General features: G+C 37.5%; 1 protein-coding gene across 4 annotated transcripts in view; it reads left to right on the plus strand.

Moving 5' to 3' along the window:
- The first annotated feature begins 1,115 nt into the window (after positions 1-1,115).
- Positions 1,116-20,766, plus strand: part of LOC126440339 (molybdenum cofactor biosynthesis protein 1-like) — a 356,199-nt gene continuing 336,548 nt past the window's right edge. Inside the window, exons 1-2 of one of the 4 annotated variants that reach the window (XM_050090627.1) lie at positions 1,116-1,232; positions 14,063-14,261. In XM_050090627.1, coding sequence (XP_049946584.1) covers positions 1,210-1,232; positions 14,063-14,261 — 222 coding nt within the window. In that variant the 5' untranslated portion in view covers positions 1,116-1,209. Of the gene's footprint in view, positions 1,233-9,992; positions 13,969-14,062; positions 14,262-20,766 lie in introns of those variants that run through there. The other 3 variants (XM_050090628.1, XM_050090626.1, XM_050090629.1) reach the window with 3 other exon arrangements.

A 20,766-nucleotide genomic window follows, 5' to 3' on the forward strand; every position in this document is an offset into this window, starting at 1 on the left:
TCTACCACCCCAAGAAACGACAGTGAGAAAATGGATGTCATGTAAAAATAACCAAACACTGCAGAAAGTGCTAGATTCCCAATTTCTGGAATAGACAGGAAGATTTATGGGTCTCTACGTCAGCCGAACATAACGAATAGAATAGTTTGGTAAATACCATAAATGGATATAAGTCTGCCACAGCAGCCTGTATTCGAGATGACTGTAACTGCAAAATTATCTGAAAGGAAAAAAGATCAAGGTCAATTACAAATACACACTTTCTATCTAATCAAGTGCTTCAGATGAAGGATGTTTCATTTATTTATTTATTATACACCTTTAAAAATGCAACCAACATAATCTTTTGTGTACACAGACGTAGCAATACAATTACATAAATAACACGCACAGACTAAAAAATATTTTACGTGATTACTGTTCGACATTAAATTGTCCATCATACTGCGCATGATGTATTATGTAGAATCACATACATAAGTTTAATGTAATGAAACTATATTACTGTCTGAGATAATTTTTAAAGCCTATTTCGAACTCTTCTATTGTATAAAATGCTTTTTCTCTCAAAGCCACAACTGTGCGACGTCTTTAAACATATTGGTGACACATTGTGTACCTGTAGTGACAACATATTAAACTGTTTTACCCTCATGTATTTGTAACTGTCTAGAGTTTCCTTAAGTCTAGCGACTGTGATGTCTGTCTTCTGTTTTAGGTGTGTATTATATTGACGGGCCACGAGGCTACACCACCGCGGGGTCGAGGCACCTTGTCACAGTTCCTGCAGAACCCGCCCCCCCCCCCCCCCCCTGCCATCAGAGGTTCGGATCCTCCCTCGGGCGTGGATGGGTGTGTTATCCTTAGCGTGAGATAGTTTTAGATTAAGTAGTGTGTAAACCAATGACCTCATGACCTCAGCAGTTTGTCCCAATAGGAACGTACCACAAATTTCCAAAATAACATCAATGGATAGAGTGTTTTAGTTTGTAATAATGCTAGTTTTCTTTTGTATGTATTAGACAACTTAATATGAAGAGGAATGTAGCTGTGGGTATTTTTATTTATTTATATATATATATATATATATTTTTTTTAAATAGGGTTGCCAAGACATTATTTATAGCCCCACAGATGCATCTGAACTCCTTATTTTTGCCAAATGTGATCTTTTTTTGCTCCAGGGAAATTCCTCAATAACACAATGGCATGTCAATTGTGCTTGGAAAAAGGTATAGTATGCATTTAGCAATAGCTTATCATTAACACATGACCTTAGTTTACCTAACAAATATGTAGCACATACTAAGTTAGTAGAGATATATTTGGTATAATTCTTCCATGTTAATTTCGTGTGAAGACAGAAGTCAAGAAGTTTAGCTGAAGCAGTTATTGCCATCCTCTTTAATTGATAAGGTAAAGAGAATATTTACAGTTTGTCAGTATTAATACAAAATTCAGTGAGATGGAACCACTTACTGGCTGCTCTGAAATGATCCCTACTTTACTGCTTTAATGCTCCTCAATTTTTACCAGCTGGAACAAAAGTGGTACCATCATAACATAAATTTTCACATACTAATCACTGGTTATGACATAACGTATTGTGAGTCACTAAAATTAGGAAGTATTATGTTATGTGGCTGGCATTTGGCTGAAATCAGAAATTAGTGGCTAGTGTTTGGTTGAAATCAGAAATCGGTCATGTGACATTCCTCACTCACTAATTTTGAGACACAGTATTGTATCCATCATATTTCGTTGTTTCCATGTTATAACTTTGATTTTTTGACAGTATGCAATTTGAAGGCAATGTCAAATAGAAGATTTATCACAAACACATCACTCTATATACAATTTGTTATAATTAAATATCTCTTAGACACATCAGTCCTTAAGAGATTTCAAGATGAAATGCATTCACTGTGGTTAGAGACGTAGTGTTACAGAACTGAAAGAAGTAGGATAATATCCTAGAACACACTAATACCTTTTCTCTCCAGCTTTGCTTTTGTAACACATTCTGGGTCTTCTTATTTATGTAATAGAAGCATGTCCCACAATATTCGATGTTATTTACATGAAATGAGTTTCTTCTCTTTCATGGCTTCAAGCTTAAAAAATGAACGATGAAACTGCTGCTAGTGAAACAAGCAGTAAAGACATTTACATCATATGAAATTTACATTTTTTCTTATCACAAATAATTGACTTTTTTTTAATATGTCATGATTCCTGAGGGTGTGGTTAGGTGGGAACCTACAAGTAAAGCTTAAGTTACTGCGAGTGAAACGAGCAGCAATCATATGTATAGTCTTGCTTGTTACCAATGCTTTGTGATTTCTTTGAAATAAGCCACGATTTTTGAGAGTGTGGTTATACACAAACCTAAGAGCACAGCTTAAATTGGTGCAAATGAAATGAGCAGCAATCATATTTGTAGTTTTGCTTGTCATAAATGCTGCGTGGGATTAGCCGAGCGGTGTAAGGCACTGCAGTCAAGGACTGTGCGGCTGATCCTGGCGGAGGTTCGAGTCCTCCCTCGGGCATGGGTGTGTGTGTGTTTGTCCTTAGGATAATTTAAGTTAAGTAGTGTGTAAGCTTAGGGACTGATGACCTTAGCAGTTAAGTCCCATAAGATTTCACATATATTTGAACGTTTTGTCATAAATATTTAGTTATGATCGAATCTTTAGCAGCGCTTTCATAAATGTGGTAGTCAAGACAAAGAGCACATTACACTGGGAGAAAGACATCATGTCACAGTCTGATTTCATGCAAATGCCAGTCACACACTGTGGTACTTCCTGATTTCAGTCACTCATAGCATAAGAAACAGTCCCTAATACAACATAAAAATGCTATCAGTTATTGTGTCTTTTCATATAAATCTTTTCACTTATATCTACTTTATCAGCTTTCACTTTGTAATTTAAGTTTTCTTATTTAGAAACTATCATCAGCATTACTAACACTTAGTGGATATCAGAACCACCCACAGTAACATTATGTGTGTGGAGGATGGCTTCTATGGACTAATCCCACTAACTCTGATACGAAAGTGTGTTTCACTTTGCTTTTTGGTACTTTCGTTAAATATAGTTTTTAAGCATATGAGATAGATTGATCAAACTGTGAGGTCAAAATGCCGTGATGGAAGTGATCTGATTAATCTAAAAGAAGATGTTTTAGTCATTATTAATTAACTAAAGCAGAAATAAGGATGTAGCAGCAAATTTCGAGATAACTCAACCTTACAAAATCCGACGCCTAATACGTAATGTGCTAATCAGATACAGTCTTTTAATATACTAATTAAATTATGTACAATTTTGATTTTGTAGTAATTATTGTTTTTGTAACTTTTAGCCCTTCTGTCCCCACACCAAACCAGTTTAGTCAATATATTACAAACACGATTTGCCTCGAAACAACAGAGACAGAGTGTAAGGATACCTGAACATCATTTTGGTTGTCTTTGAAATTGTTTAAACGATAATTCGATTGAAAAGTCATTGTGTAATTCTAACCTGACGCCATAAGAACGACATTACACATCACCATTGTAAAATTAGCTGTTATAGGCAGTTATCTACTAACCAACTAATAAGGGACACATTTGTTTGGTTTGACAGCTTCAGATGACAGTGTGTATTTTCTTTTCTGAGCTATGATATGGTGCAAACATTGATGGCAGCCATATTTAAATGCAGCAAACGTGGATGTTTGCAGAAATTTATTCAGGAGTGGTCAAGGTTTTAAAATTTTTGTATTTGATGTGGTCCTCAGCAGACAATTATACCCTAAGAATAAATTGTAACATGGTATTATCAGTTTTATTGTATCTCAAAGCATTGGTAGTTGACTCAGTATATTTTGAAGAACACACTACTTTCATAACCCAAAAGGCAAGCATATTTCATAAATAAATGCAAAGTAAATCTTTTTGTACTAGTAATAATGAATATGGATACATTCTTTTCAATTAAACGATCAAAAATGACATCTGCATATGATTCAACAAATCGGGAAATTATGGCAGACAATATTCACTAAAGATATTTTCATTCATATAGTTATAATGTTAAGATTGTCACTGAATACTGCAATAGAACGAAAAAGTCAGACAGGCTACATAAACCTTGTTGAATATCACAAAACTAACAATAAAAAGTGACTGATTAAAATAGTAACTTTGAAGTCATCTGGCTTACAAAATGTAAAGTCTGATCATGTGAATGGATTTATTAGATTATTTTCACACCATCCAGTGTTTAGGGCTGACCTGCATAATTAAAGTAAAATGAAGCTTCTTTTTTGGTTTGTTTGGATAATGTGCAACCCACAGTCAGCATTCTAAGCTCCCAAATCGAAGAGCATGAAACATAAATTTAAACGTAATTTTAAATCTTCGTTATATTTTTTCTCCCTTACATGGTTAGTGTCAAATATTTAACACCTTACCTCATTCTCATATTTATCAGACGTTTGAAGGTGTTTCATACATATGAGTTTGAATCTTTAAAGAATTGGGTGATGGGTTTACTGATGAGGCACTTAAAAGTTTTAGTTGATTTTTGCTGTTTTGACAGCAAAGTAACTGAGGATGGCGGGAGCAGAGAGGATATAAAATGCAGACTGGTTGTAGCTAGAAACACATTTCTCAAGAAGCAGAATTTGTTAACATCTAATACAAATTTCAGTGTCAGGATGTGTTCTCTGAAGCTATTTGTGTGGAGTGTAGCCTTCTACAGAAATGAAATGTGGATTACAAGCAGTTCAAATAAGAAGAGAATAGAAGTTTTCCAAATGTGGTACTACAGAATAATGCTGAACATTAGATAGGTAGATCGAGTATCTAATGAGGTGGTACTGAATCTAATTGGGGAGAAAAGAAATTTATAGAAGAATTTGACTAGAAGAAGGGACCATTTGGTACTACATGTCCTAAGGCATGAAGGTAGCGGTAGTTTGATAGTAGAGGGAAGTGTGCTGAGTAAAAATTGTAGAGGGAGGCCAAGCGATGAATACAGTTAAGCAGATTCAAATGGAGGTTGCTGTATTTAGCGAACATGAGGAGGCTTGCACAGGATACAGTAAAGTGGAGAGCTGCACAAACCAGTCTTTCATTCAAGACCACATCAACAACTACATCACGTTTTATTGGTAGCATTATTATTATTATATTTTCCTTATTACTATGCTTGAGACGCTGGAAACAAAGGGAATGGATACTGCTACTAGCTTCGGAGTTGTGTTAGGCTTTAACCATAAAGATTGCACTGTCTGAGAGGCTAATTTTGCATTTTTGAATTGATGTGTTAATCGGAGAATGTTATTAAAATTGTGTTTAGAGAAATACAATATCACTCTTTCCAACAATCTGTGTGCTGAGATGATGTGGATGCGACCACACCCTGCTCTGTACTGCTATGAGAGTATCACGCCACTTCAAGGCAGCCAATCCCGTGTCAGCACGTCGCCACGTGACCGACGGAATGACGGCAGCCTACGGGACTTTGTCCTTCCTGTTTCTTTTGCGCAATACTCTTGCCATACAACTGGGCAAGCTGACACATTGGTTAGCTCACTGTACTCGCATTTGGGAGGACGATGGTTTAAACCCACGTTCGGCCTTCCTGATTGAAGTTTCTGTGATCTCCCTAAATCGCTTCAGGCAAATGCCGGGGTGACAGCTTTGAAAGGGCACGGCCGACTACCTTCCCCGTCCTTCCCTAATCCAATGCGACCACCGATGATCTCGCTATTTGGTCCCCTCACCCCAAATCAACTCAAACCCTCTTACCAAATGAGGCAACATAAAAGAAATCTATTGCTTCTATTAGTGAAAACACGATTTCTCGAAAGTTTTTTAAAAAAATGTTAATCATGACAAATAACAACCATCCTGTGGTTTTCCACACTCATGCAGCATATTTGTTTGCAGAACCATTATAGCCGTGGTTACGGCATGAGTGAAGAAACACAAAGTATGAAGAAAAAATTACGACTAATCGTGGTAATTTAGAAATCTGATAATTTCCGGTATGAAAAACTGTCATCATACCCACTCCTGTGTGTGAGTTTCGTCTGAGGCGAAACGACGGGAAACTCAAAGCGGACACAAGTCAGTGTAGTGCGATTTAGGTTTAACAATAAGTTGTAAAACGAAGGACAGCAGCGATCGAGTATTCGCTGCTGCATGGTGGTCTTACGTAGCAGTGGCGTGCGAGACGAAAGTGGAGGAGGCTGGCAAAGAAGGCGTGGCCAATATCTTACTCACAATCTCTCGACGTCAGCTTTTATCGACTGATCGAGAAAAAGTAGTAGTCCATCTTTAGGCAAAGCCTTTACAAACTATTTCATTATGCCTAACTTTATATGTAGAGGTGGCAGGAGGACGTTATTTGGATCTACTAGGTTTTGTGTAGAATGTTCTTCTCACCAGGTTTTAAAGACTTCCTCACAGACGAGTTCTTTCTGTACCAGTGTTCATCCCTAGCCCTACTGTCCCATTCACACAAGAAACATGGAAATTTGGTAAAGCCACCTTGCTGACCAAGGAGCATCCATGTTACTTTTAGATCGCCACATTTCATCCAACCATGAGCAGAATAGCCTATTTCATTTAACATTATTTCTAGATTTTCATAGCTTTTTTTCATGTGTACAGAATGTCCAACAGGTATAGATGCATACATGTTACAATTGTCTAATAAAACAGCCTTAAAACTAGTTTTGGATGAATCAATAAACATCCTCCAGTCTTCCTTGTTGTATTCAGTACCAAACTCATTCATCAGACCTGGAATGTCTGAGCAGTGCACTAAATAACCTTCTTGTTGAAAAAAGTTGGAAAATTGCTGCTCACTCTTTCTATGCACGTATATGCTGGTTTCAACTGCCAATAAGTTCTTTTCTTTTAATCTAAAGCCAAGCAATTCAACTTTTTCTTTCATTAAGCCCAGATCCCTAACCAAATCGTTAAGCTCGGTCTCAGTAAACAATTTGGGCTCTAGACTTTCTGTATTACATTGGAATTCATCATCGTCTGGTTCATCTAAATCACATTGTGCATCAGAAAATACTTCTGTTAGAACAGAATTTAAATCATCTGGTGGGTCAGGAAACAGCAAATCTACACCATGCCTTACTGGTCGGATGGCAGATGAAAGGTTAGAGTAGCTTATTACCTTTTTTGTTTTCCGCATAATGACCAGTAATATCAACACTGCAAAAGTAGCAATCATCGGAATGATTTCTTGGCTTCCTCCATATCATGGGAACAGCAAATCTAAAGGCTTTTCTCTCCTTTTTCAACCATTTTCTCAGGTCTCCAACACACACACAATATACCTTGTGTGGCGCCTAAAATTTATCTTGATGATCAAGTTTAGATCGAAAGTATGATAAATAAACCTTTTTCAAAAAGTCAACAATGTTTCTTTGGTGTTTTTAATCACAAATTCAACACAAATATAACAAAAACTGTCAGCAGAGTTTTTACAACCATGATTAAACACTGTATTGAGCACATGTACAGGAAACGAGAAAGTGAAGTTAGATTGACAGTATACAAACCACCATCTGTTAACACAAAAATAGAATTGACCTTTTGTGCCAGCAAATGTTTCTCATCTACATTTATTACACCTCATTTTAAATTATTTTAACTATACAAAAGCTGTTAAATTCTTTAAAAAATCACTTACTTTAATAAATTTAACTGTAAAGTGTGAAGAAATGGTGGGTGATACAGTTTTTGAAGTATCATATTTAGATTTCCCACCCTAACAATAAAAAGAATAAGGTATTTTCACCAAAAAGTTTTCCATTGTTGGTCTGTGTAATTATTTGTTAATATGGATTTCTCTTCACTGTAACTTTTCTGGTGCTGTAAGCTGTATATTTTTCTCAAATTAGTAACTTTCTGCTAATTAGGAAATAGCATTTCTTTGGAAGTACAATTGTACTGACCATTCATATATGATGCAAAAACACTTCATAAAGGTTTGTTTTCAAATATGAGCTGTAATGTTACATGCATTCTGCTTAACCTTAATGAAAGTTATCTTAATCCATTTTGACGTATAAAAAATGTTTGTTTTGTTTTTTTCTCTGCATGCAATAATTCATATTGTCACAGAGTATGCAGTTTCATGGCAAGTCACATCTCCGATGGAATAAACAGCCGAACCAGCAAGTACCACAAAAGTATAGTAAAGCAGCTGCCGTCATTCCACCTTCCAGACATGTGGCGCCCATCCTTACCCATGTACATGCACAGACAGTCATAAACTTCCAAACAACATGCTATTCTAGAACAACAAACTTATAAAAAACCGGTATGCTCACTATGATACTCATCATTTGTCGGCCTGGTAGACATTGTGCAACACATTGCCTTACCCAAGTGGTATGTTATACTGTATGTCACCTTTTTGTGTATGTAAATGATGTCATCACAACCACAGGACGTAGAGAAATAAATAATACTGCTAGTTCAGATTGTACATTTGTCTTCAGAAACAAAAATTGTTAAAACTTTGTAAAATAAAAACCCTTTACTTATGGTATTTGAACTAAGTAATATTTCATATAATTCCATTTCAAAACATCTTTACTCATGACATAGCCCTAACGTTACTTAATGATTACTTGTGGATTACTTACAAAGACTCAGTAAAAATTTATCATTTCAATGTATCTGATCTCAAATACTTTGCTTGAGGTCGGATAAACACTGGTGCAAAGTAACCATTCTTCAATAGGAATTTGAATTCTTGAAGTAAGTTATAGTCTTAAAATGTTATGACCATATATTATTTTTTCATTGTCTCTATTTCTCTATGTATGTGGACCAGCCACAATGGTGGCTGGTAAACCAGCTGTACCTCTGTTTTAATTATCAATGGTCTATTCAGACACAGGGAGTATTCGTAGCCTAATCATGCTGACTGGACATGGAGTAATTATTAATTCCTATTATGAATTGATCATAGTTGTATCTTCATCTGGATTACCAACTAAACTTGTGAGGAAACATAGGCTTAGGAGCCTCATTTCTTATTTCCTCTACACATCCTTCAAGTAGGATAAGGTAAGCAGGCAGTTAACCTACTTATTCTAAGTTAAGCTAACATTCCCTAAAAATGTGTATAAACTAAATCATGTGATTTAACCATCGAAAATAAGTAAAAATTCCCCTCGTAAAAAGCTCCTAGCAAACAAAGGTACTGCTAACCATGAGAAAAGTACAAAAAATTCTAAGGAATAGTTGTGAAACATGCAAACATCCCAAGTCGTTGGATGTATCCATTCAGTTCTGACAGCAAATTATAGTTTTCCATAGACACTTCGAGCTTTTCGGAGTTTATATATTAATCTGTCAATTTCAAACAATCAAATGTAATAAATGTTGAGAACAACTAGTGTAGTGAACTTGTTAACTTCCTACTTTCTGTGTTAAGAGCAGCACACAAAGTTAAGACAATTCTGTCCTAGTTATCCATTTCTGAAATGAGTATAAGAATTAGACCACAAAACTCAGGTTCGTTCCTGTATTTTGCAACTTTATAGTAATCCTCAAAGCTAATAGTATCCTACTTCTGCAGAAACCCATAAATACTCCTCCTCCTACAGAAAAATCCTTCATAAAGACCATTCAAATTTTATAGCTATATTGGCCCTATATATATGCCTCCATTTTTCCTCCATTTAAACTTAAGTAATACTCCCTTTATCCCACCTGCACTATTCATAATATAATTCATGTATATACGCGTATCATAGCCTGTTCATTATTACATCACTCCCACTAAACTGCTACTTTCTCGTCTTCCCTCTTATAACTTTAGTTACCTTAATTCTATTGTATTTTGAACCCATACCTCATTACTGAGCTTCCTCTTAAATATACTACTGTCTCTTAAATATACTACTCTTTGTTCAACTCAGCATGAGCAAGAAACATTATTTTGAGTAAAGTCGTCTAGACCGATATTAAAATTTTCTTCATTTATTACACCACTTCAGCTCCTGCCACTATCAGAGATCGAAAAGCTTAGAACTTACAGAACAAGGTTGTCCTTGACAAAATATATGTTGTTCCTTTTACAGAGTAGCCTTTTTGGACTTAGAATGTAATCTGGATATTCTTGCCATTTATTACCATCTCTCTATGTGGTGATGGCTATGCATGTAAGAGAGAATCTATTCAGTTCTGATGTCTCTTCTGATCTCTTGTTCTTTTTAAATGTGGGCTGTGGTAAATTATGGTGACTTCTGTGAGTAATGAGTAATTCCTTAATAGTAAATGCTATCTTCTCATGCATACTTATCTAGATATTACTCATAAAATATTTATTCTCATCTATTATGTAGTGAAGTTCATAGTCAGTGCGAAATAGTGACTTGTCTTATTTCCATGCTTTTGCTTTAGCTTGCTTAATATTGCTAAAGTCTTCTTTTGTACTTTCATCACAGTTCCAGATAGTTTTCTATTTCAATAAGTTCGATAAATGAGCATCTTTCATAGCCTAGCCTCTTACAAAGCTCCTATAGAATCCAGCCAAATCTAAGTGATCATAGATGCTTAATATTTCTAGTCTCTGGACAGTCTCTTATAACTTGCATTCTTTCTGGACATAGTTGTATTCCCATTATTCTCACACTGTGTCCCAAAAAGTCAACTCTTGTCACCAAAAGTATGTTTTAGAAACTTTTATTAGTAACCCTTTTTCTTCCAGTCACCTCAAAATATATATCAATAATTGTCAACAGTCTTCCCAAGTCTTGTAGACTATTAATAAATCATTGACATACATTATTAATTCTTGCACTAATTCCCTCCCTAATAAATATTGAGCAGGAATGAAAGCTGACACAGGAATGTCCAATTCGGTAATGGAGTAATTCAGTCATGCTTGCCAAGACTTCAACTAATGAAAGCTGTTGTTCTGTGATCACCTTCTCCTGGATTCCATTCTCCTTGGTACAGCTCACAACCCAAGGCGAATTGTAATACTTCCATGGCATTTACTTTAAACTGAAAAGATTTTCTTTCAAATAAGAAGGCTGTGTATGGCCTTGAGTGGTCATGTAATGCTACCTGCCAGTATCCTTCCATGAAATCTATGGAAATATGAAATTCTGCTTCATCAAAGTTAGATAACATCACTTCTGTACTCAGGGTTCTAACCCTTTCTGTCTCTTTGTGTTTATGGAGTGATCATGAATCTAAAACTAAATGAACACCTACCACAAGTCTCTTAAGTACCCACAACAGACCCTAAAAATACATTGAGTTATGTTGCTGTCTATCTCCTTTCATATTTCATCTCTCACTGCAATTCGAAGGTTTATTGGTAGTGGACACGACTTGCAAAAGGAAAAAAACTGTGTCATCTTTTACTTTAAACTTACAGAAGTATTCCTTCATTAGTCCCAAGTTATCTGTGACCACATCTTTATGTGTTAACAGAATACCTTCTAATTAAGATTTCTGTTCTTCTGGCACTACAGGTGATTCTCTTGCTATCAATTTAATGCCAACTCCTCTTGATTTAATACTTCCCTTCTTTTTCTTGTTTATTTTCATCTGTTGCAATAATATCAGTAAACACAACTAAATGAATATGCTCCTCTGATGATGGGCCTTGCTTAGATTTCAATGGATTACTTTGGAAAGCTATGCTAGCTACCTTTTTACCTATTTTCCACACAAATATTTTCTGGTTGAAATCCAATCGATAATAATTATCAAGTAACCAATCTTATCCTAACAGGATCTATGGCACTAGCAACAATGTTTGATGGAAGTTCCACTTTTTAATCGTAACTGGTAGTCATGTTTCTTTTTTAATTTGCTTCCCTTTATTACAGGGGGTTCCGGTAACACACACTCCCATTACTGGTACTAGGAGGCAACAATATTTCTTCCTCATTAGCGCTAGCCATGGTGTAAGATTAATGATATTTTATGCACAGAATATAGGTGAACATCAACTTTATTTCCAAAAATGTCACTCACTACTATTGGTTTACAATGTTCTCCCTTAGCTGTTACTTTTCCTTCTTTAAACAACTACTCAAGAATAGGTCTCAACCATGTGAGGATTACTGTCTTCTCTGAATGAGGGCCTACTATTCTATTATTAGTTTGGCATGGATCTTAGTGTCAAATCTTTTTCCTGAACTTTAGGGTGAATTTTACAGCAATTCATCCACAAAGCTTTAATGTAGCAAAAATTATGTTTATATCTTTCTTAGTAATAGGTCAAATTTCGGACAACTTTTTCCATAATGAATCATATTTCGACCAAATTTTTTTCCAGAAATCCAAATGTTTGTCGTTTTTTTTGAAGTACACAAGAATATAAACACGAAAATTTTACTCACATGACAATGTTTGAGGTAATGTTGTCACAATTAAACACAATTACTACAAAGATTTATTTATCGGGTTTATAGTAGACAAGCAGTGTAACACATTATGTAGTCCGTTCACTGATATAAAGATTGTTGCACAGAGTCTACAAAACATTCTCGAAGCCAACAAGGGTGGCTTCTGGTGCAATAAACATAGCACAAGTAGTCGCCCCATTCAGTTTGAATACAAACTTAGTCCTATTCGACGAAACCAGGGGAGAAATTCTTCAGCAATGACAAGGAAATATTATTTTATAAACTATATGAAGTTAAGGTTAATGGGGGAAATGGCTTTAACGTGTAAAAACACTGCAACACCTCCAAACACAGTAGCTGCACGAAGATAAGTGCTGAGAAGGACAGCAGACGAACGCTGTTATTTGAGTAGACATGTCCATCTTCAGAGGTGCAAGAACTTGTTTAAGATGGTGGTGTCTTGCAATGTCCTATTGGAGAAGCTGAAGAATCCCCGCTTCAGACAGTTCTTGAAGTACAAAATAAATCCAGTTCCAGATGAAGCTACGCTGAGAAACGACTATTTATCTGTGTGCTACGAGGAAGTGCTCGACAAAATACGAACTAAAGTTGTTGACCAAGAGATTAGGGCGTCTATCGGAAATCACCAATTTGGATAGGGGTTAAATTGTAAATACTTTTGTTGGTGTCCTTAAAGTTGACGGACCTGGAGAAATGTTTCTCCTAAGGGTGTGAAGCTCTCAGCAGAATAAACAGCTCGACAACTGCCTTTGCGTTTGACAACTCAATGAAGCTACTGTCACTGTTGGTGTGAATAGAGACCAATAAATGGTGCTTCATACATGGCTGTAGCAGCCTACAGACTTCAGAGTCTCTATCCCAGTGTGGCACACATCACTTGCCTTGCACACGCATTGTACAGAGCTGTAGAAGAGGTGAAATTAAATTGCACTGATGTGAGCCAACCGATCTCCTCTAGCAAGAAAATCTATGTGAAAGCTCCACTAAGAGTACAAAAATTAAAGAACAGGGAGCTTCCCTCCATTTCCCCCTCAGCTTGTACTTACACAATGAGGTTCTTGGGTTAATGTTGTTAAGTATTACTGTACCTATTACACCAAAACAAGACGATCTTTTCTGAGCCTGATAGTGATTAATAAAGTGCTATCAGAACTGCCAAAGAGTTCTTTACAGATACGTTGTCTCTAAACTTGACATACATCAACGCACTGTGTCATCCGAACAAGACACAGATGCAAAGATGCGAGCTGGTGCCAGTGCCATAGAGACTCTCCACTTGCGCAAGTTCCACCTGCGCCACTGTCGGCGCTGAGCATGGAGGTAAGAATAGAGGGAGACGCCGTGATGTCACAGCTGTGAAGTTATGTGAAGCCGAGGGTAGTCATCTCAATCCGACCAAAACATTGCTGCTGTAAACTTGTGTGCATAGGCTTGTCGCTCACTTTTGGAAGGATTTTGCGCTATTATGGTGACTTGTGTGGTGTTCGGATGTACGAATCTTTCTGATTGTGATGCGAAATCGAAGGGAATAACATTTCATGTGTAAGTTGTCTCGTTAAGTGTGATTTTACAACTTCATTGTGAATGAACGTGTGCTACATCGATACTTGTACTATAGCGTGTTTTTCTCCTGTAGATTTCCTAAAAATGAAAGTCGGAAAGCTCTGTGGGAGAATGCCGTGAGGAGGAAGAATTGGTGTGCGTCGAAATGGAGCACTATATGTTCTCAGCATTTCCGAGAAGAGGACATAGACCGAACTTCCGTTTCAACAGTAAGGCTCCGAGAAAATGCTGTACCATCAGTTTTCCCTACACACCCAAAACATTTGCAAAAGGTATGTTAATTCAAAGAATTAAATTCTTAGTTTTCAAGTTCACATTTCAGTATAATACGTACGTATCGTCGATAATCAAAGTGTTGAGTAACTCACTTTGTCTTCATGATGTACCAAATTAAAAGCTAACACTACATTAACTGTCCTAAACAGGACACTGTGTAGATTTGCCATTCTATGTACCTCATTTCAGTAAATATTGGTGGTAATGAAGAGTGTTTCCCAGTAGTGTAACGTAACTGAAATGTCCCAGCATGTATTACAAACAAGATGTATTTATGGGTCTTTGGAGGGAGGGTATAGCTAACTTAGTTTTCAGTTTCTATTATTTAGTTTGTGATACACGTTTATTACTGAATTAACAACATTGTATCGTTTACATTGAAGGCTAGCTGTTCGTAATATTACATTAAAAACTATTTTTAATCAGAAGAAATGCGGAATTTCGCCTTTACGAGATTTTATTTTAAACAAAAACTTTGAAACAACCAATCTGATGACGTTACATGCGTATATGGTGCAATTAGCGACTGTAATACACGCAGCGCTATAGCACACTGACAATGTTTTGGTCAGAGTGTCATGGCAGTGAGCCACGCCCCCATGGCTTCAAAACGTAGTACGGCTGGGATACGTAGCGCCATCTCCCCTTATTCTTACTTCCATGGCGCTGAGGGTAAAGATATCGACCTCGCCTCAGCCAATTGCTGACCGATTACCGTCCGCCAATGACCAGACGACAACGGAAAGAAGCCCGCTCGGACGATAGAAGAGCAGCTCTCGCCCACTTGTTTATAGATCATCGTCCAGGGCTGACTTGGACAGGGAACGTCATTTAGTGTACTCTTAAAAGTGAACAGACAGTTCTTGTAAAAATTTCATTTGCTATGTACTGTGAAGTTTACCTTCAATCATTTGCACTTAGCCATTGAGGGCCTCTTTTGTCTTATATTACATGCAGTATTGCAGACTTAATCATTCAACAAGTCACAAAGACAAGTAAACCTTTTTAACTCATTTGTGTGACTTTGTTGCTAATTTGTTGGAGTGTTGTTGAACCTTCATTCACCTATCCTGTCACCTGACCCTGGGGCACAGTTGTGTAATAGTGGCAGGGACAAATTGTCTTAGCGGTGTACTGCACCAGAAGCCATTCCACAAACTCTCAAACTCGGCCTGCCGTAACACGGTGGCAACTCGGCCTCCACAACAGTATCGACGAGCCCTTTACAAAACTGGTGATGTGAGTTTGCAAAACAACGCCAACTTTCCAGTGGTATCAAAAGGCATCACATGACTGTAAGCTGATGGTACTCAACTGTGTGATGCCCTGTCTATTGTGCAACACAAGCAAAGTGAGTTGCATTGAGCTCGTGTTCATCTGATCAATAAAGTGAACAACAAACTGCAAGGTGTTCTCCAGTCAATCAGCATATTAGTACTTACATTACTGTTCACACAACAATTTGACACTCGGCACGGTGGCTGATGGGAGCGACAGCTGCTGGAGATACCTTCACATCAGCCACCACACTAAGTGTCAACCTAGTTCCTGATGATGTTGTTTACATTACTAGAATGAATTGTCTATGCCTCGTTACTTCCTTGATTATTTCTCCTATTATTATTCCACATCCTTACTTCACAATACTTCGTATTACTTTTTCATTAAAATGTGTGTGGATACCTTTCTCTTCATTATTGTCTGGTTGGCAGTTGTCACCTTGTGCGTAGTCTCCTCATTCTTTGTTCAGTATATCAATACCTTTGATAAATGTCAATAAACAGTTTGCCGTCATCTGCTAAAATATTATATATCTTTCTTGACATAGTAAGGTATCCTCTGCACCAACACTTTAGTTACAGGCTGTCCTCTATAGGATTGTCCACGTATTTTGAGCTTTTTAGCTACCACTCAATATACAGGGTGTCCCAAAATAATGTATACGCTCTTTGAAACAGAGAATATCGTTAATTACAGGAGACAGAAGTACAATTTTTATGGGTAATAATTAAGAAGGCGGTGAAAAACATAACAATGATTTCTTCTGTTTCAGGATTGTCAGTGAACATGGCGTTATCGTTTGAACAAAGGAAATGGATGCTATAGTGTTACTGGAAAACAGAGAATGTGAGTGTCGTATGCTGACATGTTGTTGTTGTTGTTGTGGTCTTCAGTCCTGAGACTGGTTTGATGCAGCTCTCCATGCTACTCTATCCTGTGCAAGCTTCTTCATCTCCCAGTACCTACTGCAACCTACATCCTTCTGAATCTGCTTAACGTATTCATCTCTTGGTCTCCCTCTACGATTTTTACCCTCCACACTGCCCTCCAATGCTAAATTTGTGATCCCTTCATGCCTCAAAACATGTCCTACCAACCGATCCCTTCTTCTAGTCAAGTTGTGCCACAAACTTCTCTTCTCCCCAATCTTATTCAATACCTCCTCATTAGTTACGTGATCTACCCACCTTATCTTTAGCATTCTTCTGTAGCACCACATTTCGAAAGCTTCTATTCTCTTCTTGTCCAAACTAGATATTGTCCATGTCTCACTTCCATACATGGCTATACTCCATACAAATACTTTCAGAAATGACTTCCTGACACTTAAATCTATACTCGACGTTAACAAATTTCTCTTCTTCAGAAACGATTTCCTTGCCATTGCCAGTCTACATTTTATATCCTCTCTACTTTGACCATCATCAGTTATTTTACTCCCCAAATAGCAAAACTCCTTTACTACTTTAAGTGTCTTATTTCCTAATCTAATTCCCTCAGCATCACCCGATTTAATTTGACTACATTCCATTATCCTCGTTTTGCTTTTGTTGATGTTCATCTTATATCCTCCTTTCAAGACACTGTCCATTCCGTTCAACTGCTCTTCCAAGTCCTTTGCTGTCTCTGACAGAATTACAATGTCATCGGCGAACCTCAAAGTTTTTACTTCTTCTCCATGAATTTTAATACCTTCCCCGAATTTTTCTTTTGTTTCCTTTACTGCTTGCTCAATATACAGATTGAATAACATTGGGGAGAGGCTACAACCCTGTCTCACTCCTTTCCCAACCACTGCTTCCCTTTCATGCCCCTCGACTCTTATAACTGCCATCTGGTTTCTGTACAAATTGTAAATAGCCCTTCGCTCCCTGTATTTGACCCCTGCCACCTTCAGAATTTGAAAGAGAGTATTCCCGTTAACATTGTCAAAAGCCTTCTCTAAGTCTACAAATGCTAGAAATGTAGGTTTTCCTTTTCTTAATCTTTCTTCTAAGATAAGTCGTAAGGTTAGTATTGCCTCGTGTGTTCCAACGTTTCTACGGAATCCAAACTGATCTTCCCCGAGGTCTGCTTCTACCAGTTTTTCCATTCGTCTGTAAAGAATTCGCATTAGTATTTTGCAGCTGTGACTTATTAAACTGATAGTTCGGTAATTTTCACATCTGTCAACACCTGCTTTCTTTGGGATTGGAATTATTATATTCTTCTTGAAGTCTGAGGGTATTTTGCCTGTCTCATACATCTTGCTCACCAGATGGTAGAGTTTTGTCAGGACTGGCTCTCCCAAGGTTGTCAGTAGTTCTAATGGAATGTTGTCTACACCGGGGTCCTTGTTTCGACTCAGGTCTTTCAGTGCTCTGTCAAACTCTTCACGCAAAATCATATCTCCCATTTCATCATCATGTACATCCTCTTCCATTTCCATAGTATTGTCCTCAAGTACATCGCCCTTGTATAAACCCTCTATATACTCCTTCCACTTTTCTGCCTTCCCTTCTTTACTTAGAACTGGGTTGACATCTGAGCTCTTGATATTCATACAAGTGGTTCTCTTCTCTCCAAAGGTCTCTTGAATTTTCCTGTAGGCAGTATCTATCTTACCCCTAGTGAGACAAGCCTCTACATTCTTACATTTGTCCTCTAGCCATCCCTGCTTAGCCATTTTGCACTTCCTGTCGATCTCATTTTTGAGACGTTTGTATTCCTTTTTGCCTGCTTGATTTACTGCATTTTTATATTTTCTCCTTTCATCAATTAAATTCAATATTTCTTCTGTTACCCAAGGATTTCTATTAGCCCTCGTCTTTTTACCTACTTGATCGTCTGCTGCCTTCACTACTTCATCCCTCAGAGCTACCCATTCTTCTTCTACTGTATTTCTTTCCCCCATTCCTGTCAATTGTTCCCTTATGCTCTGAAACTCTGTACAACCTCTGGTTCTTTCAGTTTATCCAGGTCCCATCTCCTTAAATTCCCACCTTTTTGCAGTTTCTTCAGTTTCAATCTGCAGTTCATAACCAATAGATTGTGGTCAGAATCCACATCTGCCCCTGGAAATGTCTTACAATTTAAAACCAGGTTCCTAAATCTCTGTCTTACCATTATATAATCTATCTGATACCTTTTAGTATCTCCGTGATTCTTCCAGGTATGCAACCTTCTTATATGGTTCTTGAACCAAGTGTTGGCTATGATTAAGTCATGCTCTGTGCAAAATTCTACAAGGCGGCTTCCTCTTTCATTTCTTCCCCCCAATCCATATTCACCTACTATGTTTCCTTCTCTCCCTTTTCCTACTGACGAGTTCCAGTCACCCATGACTATTAAATTTTCGTATCCCTTCACTACCTGAATAATTTCTTTTATCTCGTCATACGTTTCATCTATTTCTTCATCATCTGCAGAGCTAGTTGGCGTATAAACTTGTACTACTGTAGTAGGCATGGGCTTTGTGTCTATCTTGGCGACAATAATGCGTTCACTATGCTGTTTGTAGTAGCTAATCCGCATTCCTATTTTTTTATTCATTATTAAACCTACTCCTGCATTACCCCTATTTGATTTTGCATTTATAACCCTGTAATCACCTGACCAAAAGTCTTGTTCCTCCTGCCACCGAACTTCACTAATTCCCACTATATCTAACTTTAACCTATCCATTTCCCTTTTTAAATTTTCTAACCTACCTGCCCGATTAAGGGATCTGACATTCCACGCTCCGATCCGTAGAACGCCAGTTTTCTTTCTCCTGATAACGACATCCTCTTGAGTAGTCCCCACCTGGAGATCTGAATGGGGGACTATTTTACCTCCGGTATATTTTACCCAAGAGGACGCCATCATCATTTAATCATACAGTAAAGCTGCATGTCCTCGGGAAAAATTGGAGACATTGGAGAGCTGAATTTGGAATACCACCACCAACAAGAGTAACAATTCTAATAATCAGAGATAAGTTTGAAATCGAAGAAACAGTGCAGAATGAGAAGAAGAGAAATAGCGGACGAAAGAGAAGTTCAACAGACAACGAGGGTTTTGATGCAGTAATCCAGGCATACACACGATCCCCGAAGAAATATGTGAGGCAATGCTCTCATGGGACTGGGATCTGCAGAAGCAGGGGTCATACAATTTTGCCATCTCAGAACTTTAAGCCTTACATTCCAAGACTTCTCCATGCTCTTAACGAGGATGATCCTGATAGGCGAAGCGAATTTTGTGAGTGGCACATTAACAGATGTGAAGAAGAGCAATGTTTCCAAGATCGAATTATTTGGTCAGATGATGCGACGTTTGAACTTGATGGAGCAATTAACAACCATAATTGCGTGTACTGGGCCAGGGAGAATCCATATGTAACTGAGCAAAGGCATGTTAATCTACTAGGAGTAACAGTCTGGTGTGGTCTGTCTTCTAGAGTGTTAATCAGGCTGTACTTCTTCAACAACACTGTCACGGGTGACTCGTACTTGGAAATGTTGTAAATGATAACTCCTGGTCTTAGCGTTGTGTCTGGAATGGAAGATTATTACTTTCAACAGGATGGGGCGCCACCTCACTTTCACCTGGATGTGAAGACATTTCTCAATCATACATTCCGTACCAGATGGATAGGACGAAGATGGAGTGTGGAGTATCCCACTCAATCTCCAGATTTAACTCCTCTAGACTTCTTTCTTTGGGGTACTCTCAAGAATACAGTTTACACTGTGAGACCACACACACTGGATGACCTTAGAGAGCAAATTAAACAAGTCTGTGCTGCTATTCCATTGGAAACAATAACATTGGCATGTCGCTCAGTTGTAAGTCTTTGTCGATAGTGTATTGCGATGGACAGACACCACTTTGAACATTTACCATCTTAAGTCGGGCCATGAGGCACCTAGTACCACTAAAATTGTATTTCTAACCCCTTTCATTAAAGAGATGTTCAGTTTCAAAGAATGTATACATTATTTTGGGACATTCTGTATTTCTTATAACTACCAGGATGCCAACTATTACTATAATATTTTGGGCCAAATAACTCTAGCATTAACTTTTCCTGTGTGCTGGACAACCAGTACTTCTTAAACATTTCCTGAAAATCATTCCAAGAAGGGAATTCTTCGAATGACCAGTACCTCATTTAGCATCATCCTCTTCCAAATAACTCAGGGAAAAATCAGTTTTTTGGATTCATCACAACACTTAAGCAGGGACTTATAAAATATC

The sequence above is a fragment of the Schistocerca serialis genome, unplaced genomic scaffold (assembly GCF_023864345.2).
Source record: "Schistocerca serialis cubense isolate TAMUIC-IGC-003099 unplaced genomic scaffold, iqSchSeri2.2 HiC_scaffold_1362, whole genome shotgun sequence".
Lineage (NCBI taxonomy): Eukaryota > Metazoa > Arthropoda > Insecta > Orthoptera > Acrididae > Schistocerca > Schistocerca serialis.